Genomic DNA, 15324 nt, shown 5'->3' with positions numbered 1-15324 from the left:
CTGCAGGGGGTAAAATTGCCCATTTTTATGCAATTTTTTTGAGCAATTTTCACCACTAATCTTGGTTAAAACGTCATCAAAAATAGTTTAAACTTGATTTTCGTGTAATATATCCTGAAAGATTACAATGATGACTTAAAACTAACAAAACCAGGGTGCAAATGGACAAATCTGGGGGTAAAAATGCCCATTTTAGGCGATTTTTATCGTTTTTGGACCTATTTCACCCATAAAGCAGTTTTATGGTGTACCAATTTTATTTCTGACCACTCATTTTGTAGTAGGAGCAATGGGAAAGTTATTTGTGTTTTCATTGTCTGTAATCAGGGTCACTGTGGGCAAATCAGGGGGTAAATACACCACTTCTTGGTAGTTGTTGCCTGAATTTGGATGTTTTTATTGTATGGTAGCCTCAAATTTATGAAATTTTGAGATGGAAACCAGTTATATACCCTTCAGTCATTTCTTAGTACTTTTGTTGACAACCTACACAAAATAATGACGGATTTAACTTAAGTTATGGCCAAATTATAACATTATTTTGACGTAATTTTGTCAGTTTTTGCTTTGAAATTCCACTATATTGCTATTCAGAGCTTCCAAAAATATTTTCCTTAACAAATCCTTACAAAGGATAAAAAGTACCCCCTAAACTTGGGCCCAGTATGAAAAATTGACCAGGAGTTAGCTTTGGGGACCGACCATTTCTTAAACTAGGATAGTTGAGGATTCTAAAAATGTATAGTTTATCCTGTAGAATCTTGGGTTAAGCAAAAGTGCCATTTTTTGGGTTTGGCTCCCGGACTATACATATTCCCCGTAACAACGTAATTGCTTTCTATATCATGTCTTTTGGCAAAAGAGGAAATTTACTAGAGAAAGTACCTCCACGGTAATTGTTTAAGACTGAGACTTTTGATGACGTCCTTTTTTAAACCCAAAAAATATCCAAAGAAAAGAAGTTCAATCATTCTAATCATTCAATACTATTCGGCATCCCCAAGAAAGGGTTTTTTTCAGTTATTTCTTAATGACGTCATACAGGACCAGTTTTTTGTGGTGGCTCAGGGACAAAAAGCACTAATTTTTAGCCTGGAGTTTTTAGGGTTAGAGGGTCTCTGTGAGTAAGTTCTACGGTAGGGGCGTATGAAATTTTGTATTGTTATCTTTGGCTTGTGTGTTTATTTGTAAGACTTGTAGGGTTGTAATTGAATCAAGAAGGGCCAAGAAAGGATAATTGTATTTCAGTGTATTTCTCTTTACATTTTCTTATACAAAAAAGCAACAAAAATTTTAACAAATTCAATTTATGGTAACAGAAAAAATATTTTTTTAATCAGAAATATGTTTTTGTACATTATATAAGAACTTCTTCTTTTGTTTGGGGATGATAAATGAAAGTTGAAATCTTCAAGCTTCAGGAGAAAAGTTCTATACAATATATACATGAAGGCCTTCGAATAATAGCAGGAGTTCAATTTTTAGAAGTGGATGTCTCGAATTATTTGAATCAGATTTTTTTACGAAGAAAAGGTGTCAAGATATTGAATCAAGACAGGCTTGCCAACTTATGAAGAATTTTCAACTTTATTTGTTTGGGGAAAAATAAGATTATCAAAATAAAATTCGAAATAAAAATTATTCTAGTAGTTTTTCAATCATATAGAAATGGTATTGATGAGATTCTCTTGTATGAATTTTTCAGATTGTTCGACCATTTGCTTTAGCTTGGTTTGTTTGATGTCTCCAAAGGAGTTGCCAAAGCTTATCCATAGTTGGTAAGGTAGGTGGTTGGTATCTTTAGTTGGATTGGATCAGTTTATGGAAGGTTCGTCGGAACCTGGTCATTTTAAAACAATCTGCCTATGTCTTCCAATACGATATTCACTCTAAATAATTCGTCTTCTAAAGCTGGACGCGAAATCTTCACTCACCATTTAGCGATTGTATTTGATTCAAAACGTCAGCCATTTCATCTTTGGTTTGTTGTTGTTGTTGGGGATTCTGTGGTTGATCACCATCTGCTGGTTGTTGCCCTTCTGCAGTATCAACCTCAGACATTTGTCGACGTTTTCTAAAGACGGCATTCAGTTGAGCATTACTGTTGATGCGTCTCACCTTATGCCGGGTCTTTGGAAGATCGGCGCGAACATCTGTTGCTGAACTGCTTTTCAAATCATTCTCTACAAACTCACGACGCCTGTTAGAGATTTCTGAAGGATCAATGCCATCTGAAGTGCTGGATCTTCTTTGTCGCCCTTCATTTTCATTCCTAATGGCTTCTTCGAAGAAACCTTTCTTCCTGTCTTCAAGCGTTGAAGTGATTCCTTGTAATTCTTCATCAATATTCCGGGACAAACTTTGCGTCAATTTGTTCAGATCATCATATTCATCATTCAACTGGACATCAGCGTCATCAAACAAAGAATGTGATTGAACTTCCGCGTTATCGTCACCATGAATGGATTTCAATGATGGAACTTTCAATGTTGATCCTGATGATGAATGGTTTCTTGGTTTTGGAGCAACAGGTGGCATATTCATTACCGAAGGGCTTACCGAACGGCCACGCACTTGTTTAGGGATTGGGATGGGAGCCTTCTTCTTTTTCTTGGGGCGGCCACGTGCTGCTGATCCACCCATGGATGAAGAGGAAGATACTGAATTTGAACTTTCATAGCCATCCGACTCATAATAAAAATTGGAGTAATGACCGCCCTCTGATCGGGCGCGTGATCGGGGTTGAGGGGTGGGTGCGGTGCTCGAAAATACCGAGCGATAGTCGTCTGCACCTTGAGAAACGATTTTTCGCATGGCTGAAAAGAGAGAAAAGTAATTACTTCAATGAGAAAACTTGCAGCACTATCACGAGTTCTCTAGTAGCCTCGCAGCGTTCACATTACCGAGTCTATGTATCATAAGATATCGAGGGCGACGGTAAGTGAAATCGATACAAGACAAAGTATTTTGGTGTTTTTACCGTCGTCGAGCAAAGTGGACGATGATTTTGGAGACGTGCCAACTTTGGTTTATACCGTAAACCCTCGATTTATCTCGCATACATAAACTTGCTATTAAGCAAGACTGAGAGGCAAACATTATAGTTAAGTATTAATGATTGATTTAGTAAATTATAGTCTATACAAATCTTTCGTAGGATGAAAAAAGACAACAAAAAAACTCAAATAATATACCTTGCAAGACCCTGGGTTCATCTGAAGCAAGCAGCGCCATTTCATACGGCAAATTCTGATGTTCATGGACAGAATCAAAGGGATCTGAGGAGAATTGCCATCGAAGTGTCGCTTGGCGTGATCTATCCAATGAAATGAGTTTTCTGAATTCTTCAGGATGAAGACGAAGCAGTTGATTGGTCAGATAAGCAGCTTCCAATTGTGAAGTGGTGAATGGATAGCCGGCAAGAGCGTCATTAGAAACACCACTGATGTTCTCTGTACTGTCGTATGTACTGGCAGCTGAACGATAGTAAGAAAAATCGATATATTTTATAATTTCATAGAAACACATGCAATGTCGTTGGTTGGCGACATTTTTTTCTCAAAACTTTGACCCCTCAATTTAAACGGCTCGCCGGGGCCAATGAGAGATACAGTAACATTTTCTTACTTGATCCACTGTTAAATGTATTCTCAGATTTCTAGACGGCTAGAAGTTTTAAAGAAGCTTCCATAGCAGGCAACCAATACGATATTCTGTCCAACGTAACTAAAAAACTATACAGTTGACGCTCTTTTGTTCGATCTTCAAGGGGAATTGGATTTTCATCGAATGAGGGAACGTCGTTTATGAGATTTTCTGTTTGACTTGGAATTTCATCGAATAAGGGAGCATATCGAATAGTAGAACGTCGAATTAGAGAGCGTCAACTGTACTTTATTTTCATAACAGCACTACTTACTTCTGTTCTTTTCAGGGGCCATTTGTTTCATACGAGCGGCCGGTAGTGGGTTGTCCATCTGAAGACTATAAGCAGCCTCTTCACCAATGGACTCTCTTGCTACTTGATAGGCTAATAGTTCTTGTTCAGCAAGTTTGTCCATTTCTTCTTTATCTTCTTCAATCTTTTGACGTTGATTGGCTAGTCTCAAGAATAGTTCTTCGCCTATATTGAAATTGAAAGATAACGTTTTTTATATAAGAACATCCAAAGTTTTTGAAGCTTTTGGATATATTTTCCTAACTTTTTGAGTTTTAAGCTTTAATGTTCTTTGTTCTAATTTTGACCATTGTGAGTAATTTTAATCGAGTGTTTTAGAGTCGTAAGCCTCAAAAGGTTTTTAACTTGTTCTTAATATTTTGGTTATTATCACAACCGTATGTTCTTATATAGTTTGTTCTTATAAAGAAATTGTAATGATCCACAAGAAAAGCACTAGTGTTGCTGGGGAAGAAATTAAATCCAAATGATTTTCTCATCCATTGGCATTCCAGTTCCTTAATTCTCCAACTCGCTAAATGTTTTCATTACTGAGCCAGGGTAGGAGATATATTCAGGTGTTTGGTTCTCCATTCTTTTCTTTCTGATTTGCTAATCATAGACTTGAACTTGTAAAAGTGGTGGACACTATTTGCTTAACACTCATTTTATGGAAAATATCTTATGTGCAATAAAAGTAAAAAGTGTTGGTGTAATTAACTCCTTCAGGAAATCTGTCAAAGCCACAGTACGTCAAACTCAAATGCAATTTGGGTTTGTTGGAAAACTAGGGAAAACTCTATCCAAAATCTATAGTTTAGTAATAGTGCCTCTATATAGAGTAAGTTCTTCCCTCAAAATTATAATGGCAGCCGAAAGGATCGGGAAGAAAGGAAAGGAAGTTTAGCTAGAATGATTTAAGTGAAGACATTGTCCCAGCTGGCACACAACGTTGTTTTAACGTTCAAATAACGTTATATGGACGTTATGAATGTCACATGGACGTTGTTTTGACGTTGTATGCCGTCTGGGATTATCTTACCTTCAGCTCCAATACCAACAATTTCTGAGAGCATTTTCAATGCGTTCTTATCTTTAGCAAGTTTCTTCCAATTCTTTGGTGTAGTTGACCGTCTTTCGAATTCCGTGCGATCAGACGTTTGGCAAGGGAAGCGAGCTTTGACAGTGGATTTCCATCGGCGATTACGAATCAATGTCATCCAATCAGGTTCTTCTGGTGCTTCATCGTAAACGATTGGCTTCTTCTCATGACGAATCCATGATTTCTCTGCATGGAGTTCGGTGTGAGGTCGAAGAGTACCAAGTGCCCCTTCCCTGGGTTTGTTTGAAAATGTATCACGTAATGCGCTGACAGGTGCCGTGTTTTCACTCACAATCTCCGCTCGCTTCTCTGCTTCTTTGCGTTCCTCCTCTTCACGTTTCGTTCGTTGTACGTCTTGTATCAATTTCTTTGTATATGGATCCGTACGCCCGTAACTCTCCACCACGTAAGCGCCCACGTCTTTGGGCGGTTCTTTGGGTGGCCATTGTTTCTCTTTAACTTTCAAACGTTGTTGTTCACGTGGGTCCTCCCATGCTTTTGAAACAGAGGGCGGTTTGTTACGAACAGGGGGAGGTGGTTGTTTTTTATTCTTTTCTCGAATTGTTTTTAAGTTCTTTTCCAAATCTGCCATTTTGGAAACACTATCGGAGCTACTGCTTTTTCGACTGGAAGTGCTTGGAGGTCGAACAGGTTTTTTAAGGGTAGGTGGCCTGTTAACGTAATCTTTCTCCAAATAGCTGTCCATTAAACTGTTCATTAAATCCGAATCCAAGCAATCTACATCAGGTGTTTTACTTAAAAAATCTAAAGAGTCTTTCAAATCCTTATCAGTGACCGACCCATTTGATCGTGTGATGGGCGAAAGGTTTGTTTTATTCTTTTCGTTCTTCATTTCTTCAATAGCTCGTTCCTCTTCCAGAGATCTCCCTCTCACTTGGACACGTTTTGCTTTTTCAGTATTCTTGGGAGGAGTCGATTCAAAAACATCTTCCTCATTATCATCTTCTCTACGAATATCATGTTTATCTCGAATCTTCAAATCTGCCATCTCTGGTATTTCACTGGATCCATTATATTGTTCACCACTATCCATCTTCCAATCAATGGTATTCAAGATATCAGAAGAAGCATCCTTGTCTCTTCGTCTACTCTTCTTAGAATCTGAATCAATACCTGAATCTTCGTCAATGGATTGTTGTTTGGGTTTATTTTTACTGCTACCGATAGAGATTTTAGTGGAATTGATTTTCACTTTGTTTCGATTGTCATTTCTTCGATCATTAGTTTCATTGCTATGTCCAGGTGTTTCAATAAGTTGGGTTTTCGTTTGCGCTTCTTCTTCTTGGTAACCTTGGTGATTGATGACGTTTCCGTTGCTTGTGTTGTATATATGTCCTTCTCTTTCTTCTTCGTATTGTTGTGGTTGGGTTTGGTCATAATCTGCTGACATGTCAATCTATGTGTTTTTGTTTTAGTTGAGCTCAGGCATCACTTTGTTGGTTGCGATCTGTAAATAAAAGAAAGGGATAGAACATCAATTCAAGAGAAAAGTTTTGAGAGCAAAGTTTTCTAAGGGTCAGAACCAATGGTTTTAAGACTTCCATGTAACACACGTATATTCCAACTGAATCAGGAGTCCAACACATTTGTTAATTACCGTATAGGATGGCTACACTTTCTTATTTCCAGGGTAAACATTCCTGGCACATTTCCGTTAGACCGTCGGCCTTAAGACTGATCACCTTAGCAAGTTGAAGCTATCTTCGTACCCATTCAGAGTGTCGGGTACAAATGCGTAGATAAACACACAAGTTGAAGCTATATTTGTACCCATCCAGATTGTTAGAATTTTTCCGTTGTAAAATGGCAATAGGAAAGTTTCCCCGCAAATAAGAAAGTTTAGCCAACCAACGCCAATGAAGTTTATTAATTCATTTAAGCAAGACATACCTCCTTGAAAAAAGCAAAAGACGAAACAAAAAAATACCAATCGTTCAAAAAAGCTGATAGGAAATGATCATTACTTTTGATTCACATTAGAATGCAGTTTATGTTTTAAGATTAAGTCCTTTTAATATAGGAAAGCTTCATAAAGCTCAAAACATAGTAGAGATGAGATTTTAAACAAAGCGTTCATTACAATTCGATCTTTATCGTTAATCGGATCTTGACAATGTAAACAGATGTGTATTCATTTCAATCGAAAAGAAAATCAATACAACAACTCTTGCTTTCAAATGATTAAAAAATGCCTCACAAAACAAGCTTGCTCGTCAAGACAAAAATCTGTAATTAGGACCGGACTCATTTCGGTCCCACTTGTGTTAATCACTGTTAATCACACTCTTGTTTAGATGGCCCAATTGTTACCCAGCCTATTCCAATTGTGAATTAAATTGGGTAGAAAGTTGGCTGTCTAAAATTCGATTTCTTTTTTTGACGCCAATCATTCCAAATGACTTTTTCTTAAAATTGCCAACTTTCTATCCACTTTTAACCGTCTCTGAGCATTAGAATAGGCAGGGCCGGCGAATCAATTTTGAGAGGGGCCAAATAGTAAGTGTCTAAGGAGGCGCCACCATGGTTGTTTATTTTTTTTATCTTAGCAAAAAAGTGGGGGGCCATGGCCCCCCGGCCCCTCCCGTTTCGCCGGCCCTGATAGGCAGGGCAATAACTAGGTTTAAGAGATCTTTGACGATAAAGCAAGAACTCATTAGCAATAAACATCAAATCGACCAAATAATAATGCGACGAATTTTGTGGTCCTTAATTGTACGATTTGCTAGTTTCAATCACAAAATTCCTCAAGTGTCTTGAAGGGAGGTCCAAGTTAATCTATCAGGCTTAACTTCAGCACGAGTAAAAAGAATTCTAAAGCAGACAGGAAATAAATGCAGAGATTCTAAAGCATCTGTTGGAGCATATGAATGAATAATTAAAGCTTAAAACTTAACAGTGCGACATTAACGCGATTGGTATTGGACCATACCCGTTCGATTAAATTATACTTTAACCAATGTTAGAATCTTCAAATTTAACTACTCAGTCGACACCCTCGAATTTGACGGTCGTGACTATTCGTGGATACACTCCATTTTTCGATAATATTGAAAGTCACCATCAACAAAAAACTCTCGTAAAAGAACCTCTCTAAAACATTTCTTCCCCCTGAAAAATCGAATTAGAGAATCAACTGTACTTTCTTAGGAAAACCACAATGCTTATTGAATAACACACGAATACATTTGAGCATTTGTATTCCAGAAAGAAAATTTGAACTTTCCAGATACAAATATCTCCTTATAGACTTATAGCATCAACGACGAATTATTTTTTTTACAAATGAGCTTTGCAGTCTGATACCAAATACTTTTCCTTTTGTTTAAAAATTCATCGTAAGAGAAAATACAGACAAATTAAAAATTTTGTAACTTTCAAGTGACATTTTAAAATGATAAAACTGACAATCAAATCTTAAGTGTTTTGTGTAAACTGCTGCATGAATTTCGATATATCTCTTGACCCAAATATGACAATTCATTCAGAATGAATACAAAAGCTTGGAACTTGAGCTTGAAAAAAATTTTTTTACAGCGTGTGCCTCGAAAAACCTACACCGTTTTAATACAAGAGTATATTTAATCGTATAAAATCTCAGAAACGAATAAGATGTAAGAACACCGAAACTCTTCTTTCCATTCATGTCATCATGCGATAGAGTAAATTGGTGTTTGATTTCCCTCACAAGACACTCCTTTCTGGTATCAAACCTTAGCTTTTCCCGAAAAATTTAATCTATTTGTCGACTAAATATCATGATTTCCTTAGCCAAGTCCCTATTAATTGTGAGTTGAAAAAAATTGAAAATAGATTGAATCATCCTGCGCTTTTTCCTACCAATAGACATCATACAAGTCGTGATAAAGACACAGCATTTTTCTGATGGTCGCTCAGCATGAGCAGAAGTAAAAACTGTTTTTTCGTCCTCGCAGCAAAGGTTGAAGAAAATCCCTACTGGTGAAGCTTTCTCTCTTCTAGAGAAAATAAAGATACAACATGGCTTTGTGTCTAAAGATGCCAAAGAAGGCTTTCTATCAAACGTCAATTGTTTTGAAGTGACCATGGCTTATTTGTGTTGATGCGTCCTTTCTCGTCCAATTATCACGAAACGCCAACTTTTACCAAAAAGAAGATTTGGGCAAAATGGAACGCAGGGGCATTTGCCCCCCAAAAGTTGGTAGCTATGAAAAATCTTGTATTAATGGCTTCATTTTGAGCATAATCCGTTCTCCAGAAATCTAGACACCTTAAATTGCGAAATTTGGCTGACCCTCGGTTTATATTTCTCACTTTTCCCCCTCAAAATGAAAATGCTTGCTACGGGCCTGGAACGCAGAAATTTTACCACTTCTCTTTCACATACGACAGTATCGTGATTAACCTTCAAACAAAACAAACAATATAAGATTTTCAAACATGAAAAATTATCCTAAAAGTCACATTTGTTTTAAAGATGCAAGACACCATGATTATTCACGGACTCGGGGAGCTCAATCAATCTCATTCAATCAAGGCCTTACCTACACATTGCAGGACTAATTTAGCTAATAGAAAATTTTATTTTATGGTTCAATCTTTGAAAAAACCCATGGAAACAATTTTATCTTAAATTTGAGCCCTAAATTTCAAAGCTCTCCTGAGGCCACCTTCACATCCAATTACCAGGAATTAAAGAAGTTGATGAACGTTCTTGGTCATTGAAAATAAGCACAAAAACCTTTCTTTTCACAAAAGGAGTTTTTAGACATACCACCATTTTTAATAAGAAAAACTTTATAAGAACACAAGGCTTCGATGGCCAAATGTCAAGAACAAGTGAAAAAACTTTTAAAGCTTTTCGAACTCTAAAACACCCATTTTCTTGGAAAATTTCATACATGATAATACAACACAATACAGAATAATCTTAAGAACATCTTTACGCTGAAAAAAGTCAGTACATCCGAAGGTTTCAAAAATTGTGTAATTCTTTTGTAAAACGTGTAGTTTAAGAAACAGACGATCCAAGAAGATTTATCCACTGACAGAAGACATTCCCACATTGTGCAAAACTATCCTTTGATGAAATTTCATTTCTACGTCTAAAATCACCAAAGTTTACCATGAGTATACCGACTGAACCAAAAAGACACATTCCAAATACTATTGAATTCAAATTGTATTTAGAATGATATCAAGAACCCCCTGAAAAAATGACGTCACCACAAGTGAAAAGAATTTGATATTTAAAGCGAAGAGACTTTGATGAAATATTTACACGTTGAACCTCTTCTAATGTGGAGATCAACTCTTTTCTTTCATAACTGTCAACTTAAGAAGATCAATTTCATATATCGGTTTTCGTATTATCACGTAGGATGTCACCCCACTCTGGAGAACGCCATATTGTTTTGGTCTCAGTTTCATGATGTCAAAACTCTCTCCCAAAATATTGAAATCGGAATTTTCTAAAACATACATAAGTTAGATTTCAAGAATACTTCTTACAAAGTTTCCAAATTAATCCGAAAATTGGTACTGACACCTCCTTCTCACAGACCCACTGGGATCCTTTCCACTGGAAAAATTGGCCAGAATATCGTCTCTGATGGATAATTATCCTCCAATTTTTGTCCCCACTGAAAACTATCAAAATAAATCCTCACTGAAAAATATTATACTATTTTTCTAATCCCCACTGAATTTTCTGACTTAAAAACAAAAGAATTGAAATCCCCAGCCATAGAAAATAATGACTATCCTTCCCCATTGAGTTCTCGTCCGTTATTATTCTAATCCTACTTGCTGAAAAAATCCTACCAGGTCTGTGAGAAGGGGATGTGTACTGTTTTTTAGAATAAAATATGTCACAGAAAGCATGAGCACCCATTTTAAGACATCCATACTTCACCTCAACGCCCACCATTAAGACACCAAAAGTTCTCAAAACGAAAAAAAGGACTCGAAGATAAAATTTGAAAAAAAAGAAGCAATCTTTTCTAGCTACCCTCAAAGATCTTGAGTAGATACAGATTTTCAGGTTATTTTAATTTTTTCCTTTCCACTTTTTTGACCAGCTCTAAAACATATTCAATTACCCTTCCAAGAAGGTACAATAATCCTACCCTAATATCCCAGCCAGTGGTTGATATGAATATGAATAATGTTTTAATTGTTTAAACATTTTTTAATAGCATGAATTTACTAGTATCATCTCTACATTTTTGTTTGGACCTAAACATTTTGCTAAAGAGTTCCTCAACAAATACTGGTACACCTGGCTTGTGTAAGTGAAACATTATGCACACGTATTGCATTGTCATCAGATTGTGTATTTTCAACAAAGTTTCGGTGTAAATTCAAATGCTGGCACATAGTGTTGTTTTAAACACCCCTGTCCCACAGCACCGGCGGAACTTTTTTCTTCAGTGAGTCTGTGGCACAGCGTTGTTTTAACAATAGTTTAACGTTTGACGTTGTGAATATTAGAAAAACGTTGAAACAACGTTGTGTGGCAGCTAGGTTTTCTTACAATCTAATGAACTTGACTGGAAATTGTTGGATTGCTTGCTTTTAACAATTGAAACATCGATATCTCAATGATCTGGCAATTTCTGCAAAAAGCTCCATGTCTGATGGAATCATCAAAGTAGGAACCAAGATAATACACCCCTGCGAATGAAAATGAGAATGCAAAGCCCAATAAGCATCGAGGTTATAATAATAAAATAAACCGAGATAATGGTATTAAACGATCAACAATCTGAACTGCATAACATGCGGTTTGGAGAAATCTCTTTCTGATATTTTGTCTATGCTAATCTTTACATTAATCGTAAATCCATAACATTTCATTACAATTCTTTGTTGAAAATCGTCGATAGGTAGTATGCAATCTAAGTAAGCAGCAGAACATGATAAATATGATGAAATATTATGTACAAAATGAAAAGAAGTACGAAGTTTAGGTCCGTGTTTTTCCACGAGAGATGGATAACTTCTGATTAGTTTGGATCCTGATCGATTGACTGAGGATGGTAAATCAACAATTTTACCGTCCCAATCGCTTCAGTCACTCCGTGGTCCTCAAAAGAGTAGATGTTTAAACTCACTAATGTGTATTGGCGGAAAATTTGAACGATATTTTGAAAACTAGGTCCATTGATGCAGACGAAAAATTGGTCACATCAAGTCAGGAGAAACGGGATTTAGCAAGAGATCGGTCTCAATTTCAGAATCGGAAAGAAAAAGTCGGTTTTTTATGAAAATTTGGAATTTGAAAGAAATCTTCGGTGGCATCATAATTCAATTTTAGTTGGAAATTTCATCATATTAATGAAATTAGTTTGTACGTGCTAATAATGACATCAAAAAAGCAAAATCACGCAAACACGATTAATGTCAGCCATCTTTCTATCGTCATGACAACGACGTCACTTTAAGCAAAAACCAGCTCATGTCAAGTTGCCGAAATGAAATCTTTTTTAACACATCTTCTCAAATAATTAATCGGTTTTGTTTTTTTAAGCACCTTTTCATTATGGGTTGCCACTAGCAACTGGGAATCTTAAAACCTTCCAAAAGCCGGAATAAAAAGCAAATCATCAAAATATTCATATTATCAAAAAAAGTAATATAAAAATCTCTCTGGCCTGGCTTTGCACAGTGATAAACTGTGTATTATATAAAGATGTCAGCCAAAGGAAAGACAGGTTCAAGCTGTTGTCCAGAAAGCAATAACTCTTTAGTCTATCGTGTTTGTTTTACTGAGGGAATACCTTCCTTACAAAGATAGCACTGTTAATGATGCCTTCTTCACAAAGATAGCACTGTTTGTGGTGCATTGCTTTTCTCATCAGAAAGACATCATAACACTTCCACAAAAAAGTAATATCACTCCTTTTAAAAATATTCACGGTAAATTGCAAGCTTTGAGGAAACTAAAATTAGGCTAACCTTAAGATTTTAACATTTGGATATTTACAAGGAGGAATATTTCTAACTCGATGTTCTCCTATAGGCTCCCTTATTCGATCATATTGAAAGTCACCGTCAACGAGAAACTATCATAAACGACGTTCTACTAAACGATACGCTCCCTTATTCGATGAATAAATAGAGAGCATCAATTCAAATTTTACGAGGACTTTGAAATTATCAAAATTCGATTTCAAATTTGATCATACCAGCATCATTCTCAGCCTTCTCACTTCATTAAGTTTTGGTGTATTTTTTATCGATAATTAGATGTAATTAAGTATGATTTCACTGCAAACACTGATTACTTCAAAAATAATGACCATCTGAAAAAAAGTTTTGAGAGTTGATGATGAGGAGACGTCAATGATAGCTAATCAACAAGATGCAATTATCTTTACAAAGTAATGCAAAACTAAAAACGACATCACACAGCTGTTGTTTTTACTTCAAATGCAATGATTTTGAAAAATCATACAATCTATGTTTTGGAACAGTATCTGTTTGCTACCCAAAGTAAACCAAAACTTAAATTTTTTTGAAAATGAATCAAAATAAAAGTTTCAAAAGTATATTTCTCATTTGTAAGAAAACTCAATTCAATTACAATAACTAAAGACTAGCTGGTAATGTCAAACAAGGTCTGCTATCCATTCGAGGAAATATTCAAAAAACTCAAATAATGAAACATCATAGCTAAACCAAGAACAAATCACAAAAAATCACGAGTTCTCGTATAGAGATAACAAAATTTTCCAAAATAAATTCCACAAAAATACTTTGTCATAATAAGTATGTCATCATCTTAAACCACCTCCCAAGGTGTCAGTAAAACATGGAAAAAAGTTGGAGCATATCAGATGACACCTGTTGCCTGGAACGTCAAGCAGGTGTTGTTATATTGCACCATCATTGAGCGACTGGATGTGGTGTTGTCAAGAGAATGAGCTGGACTTACCGTAAGCGCTGGAGAAAATCAACCACCCTCCAACAACGCCACGAACCAAACAGATTTTTTTTGGTAGATGACAAAAAATGCGCTCTGTCCACCAACTCACTCAGCGCTAATACCAAAAGCTGGACAGGCTATTTCATTGCCTTCAAAGTGAGCGAGTGCTTAAAAGAATTTTTTGTTTTGTTTTTGTCAATCACAGAATGTCAGCGAGCGAGCAAAAAAGACAACAGCTGTGCTTCACTACTTCTATTCTGCCCTTTTGTTCTTTTTGTTTAAGTTCTACAAACTTTCTTATCTATAAGAACATTCTTTTAAGGCACAAACATTGCTTCATGTCGTCAAAACAAAGGATGTATCGTTCAAAACAAAACAAAATGACCCACCATAATGCCCGATCTACACTAAGTGGAGTGCTTATAAAAAGCAGGTGAAAACTGAGGTATAAATAGCCGAACTAACGAATAAGATTTCTCTCAAAAGCAAAATGACAACAGAAAAAAAGCTTCTTTCATTGGAGAGTATAAGAGAAAAGGCTGATGAAACAAAAGATGAGAGCGTTTTGAATTGAATTATCACAACAATGCAAAGGGTATTGCTTTATCAACATAAATTCTCCATGATTAAAACGAAATTAAAACGCTAAGCCTTCCATTATACCCTATCAACGAACTACTTACTAAAAGAAACTGAGAACTTCTCTTTTCTAAACCACTCTCTCTCTTTCTCTACTTTCTCTTTTTATCAAAATTTTAAAGGGAATTCATAAAGTTTTGGATGCTACCCCTCTAGATGCTTGACATTGGAGTAATGATCCCACAAGACTGTCATATACAAATTACAAAAGTCTTCAAAAGTCTACAACATCCATGAAATAAGTTCAAATTTGTACTTTTTGTTTTTTTGGTTTTAAAAATGATTTTGGAAGTAAAAGCTCGAATCAATAAATTCCAACCTTACCAGTTAACCAGGTAGTAAGTTTAGCGGATGACAGGGGGGTGGTTCCCGATTTTCGAAAATCAGAAATTTTTTGGTCAAAATCGAAGGAAAAAGCCAAATTTTTAGGAATTTTGGAGCCGTTACCTCGACTTTTTGCTAAAATTTAGCCGATATAAATCTTTCCGTATTCTGTAACCCTTAATGGGACTGAAAAAAGATTTTTTTAGGATTTTTACGACTCTTAGCAGGACTTTGAATGAAGGTCCAATACAGAGGTTGAAAACATTCTGTACTTGATGTTACTATGTTGGTCTGACAGTTTACAATTATTAGCTCTTTGATTATGTTAATTTAATGATTAAATCATATCCTTTTTAATTAATCTCAAAATATTTAAACTTTAAATTTTAAGTTTAT

General features: G+C 35.9%; 1 protein-coding gene across 1 annotated transcript; it reads right to left on the bottom strand.

Annotated features, from left to right (window-relative positions):
• Nucleotides 1–1234: 1234 nt before the first annotated feature.
• LOC136817809 (uncharacterized) lies at nt 1235–14176 on the bottom strand. Its single transcript, XM_067074131.1, has 5 exons — nt 13975–14176; nt 4980–6507; nt 3920–4123; nt 3195–3476; nt 1235–2816 (listed from the first exon to the last, which is right to left on the bottom strand). The coding sequence occupies exons 2-5, from the start codon at nt 6448–6450 to the stop codon at nt 1927–1929; spliced, it is 2847 nt and encodes a 948-aa protein (XP_066930232.1). The 5' UTR covers nt 6451–6507; nt 13975–14176; the 3' UTR covers nt 1235–1926.
• Nucleotides 14177–15324: the final 1148 nt, after the last annotated feature.

The sequence above is a fragment of the Clytia hemisphaerica genome, unplaced genomic scaffold (assembly GCF_902728285.1).
Source record: "Clytia hemisphaerica strain Z4C2 unplaced genomic scaffold, Clytia hemisphaerica genome assembly, whole genome shotgun sequence".
In the NCBI taxonomy this organism is placed as follows: domain Eukaryota; kingdom Metazoa; phylum Cnidaria; class Hydrozoa; order Leptothecata; family Clytiidae; genus Clytia; species Clytia hemisphaerica.
This window is presented reverse-complemented; position numbering and strand designations above follow the sequence as displayed.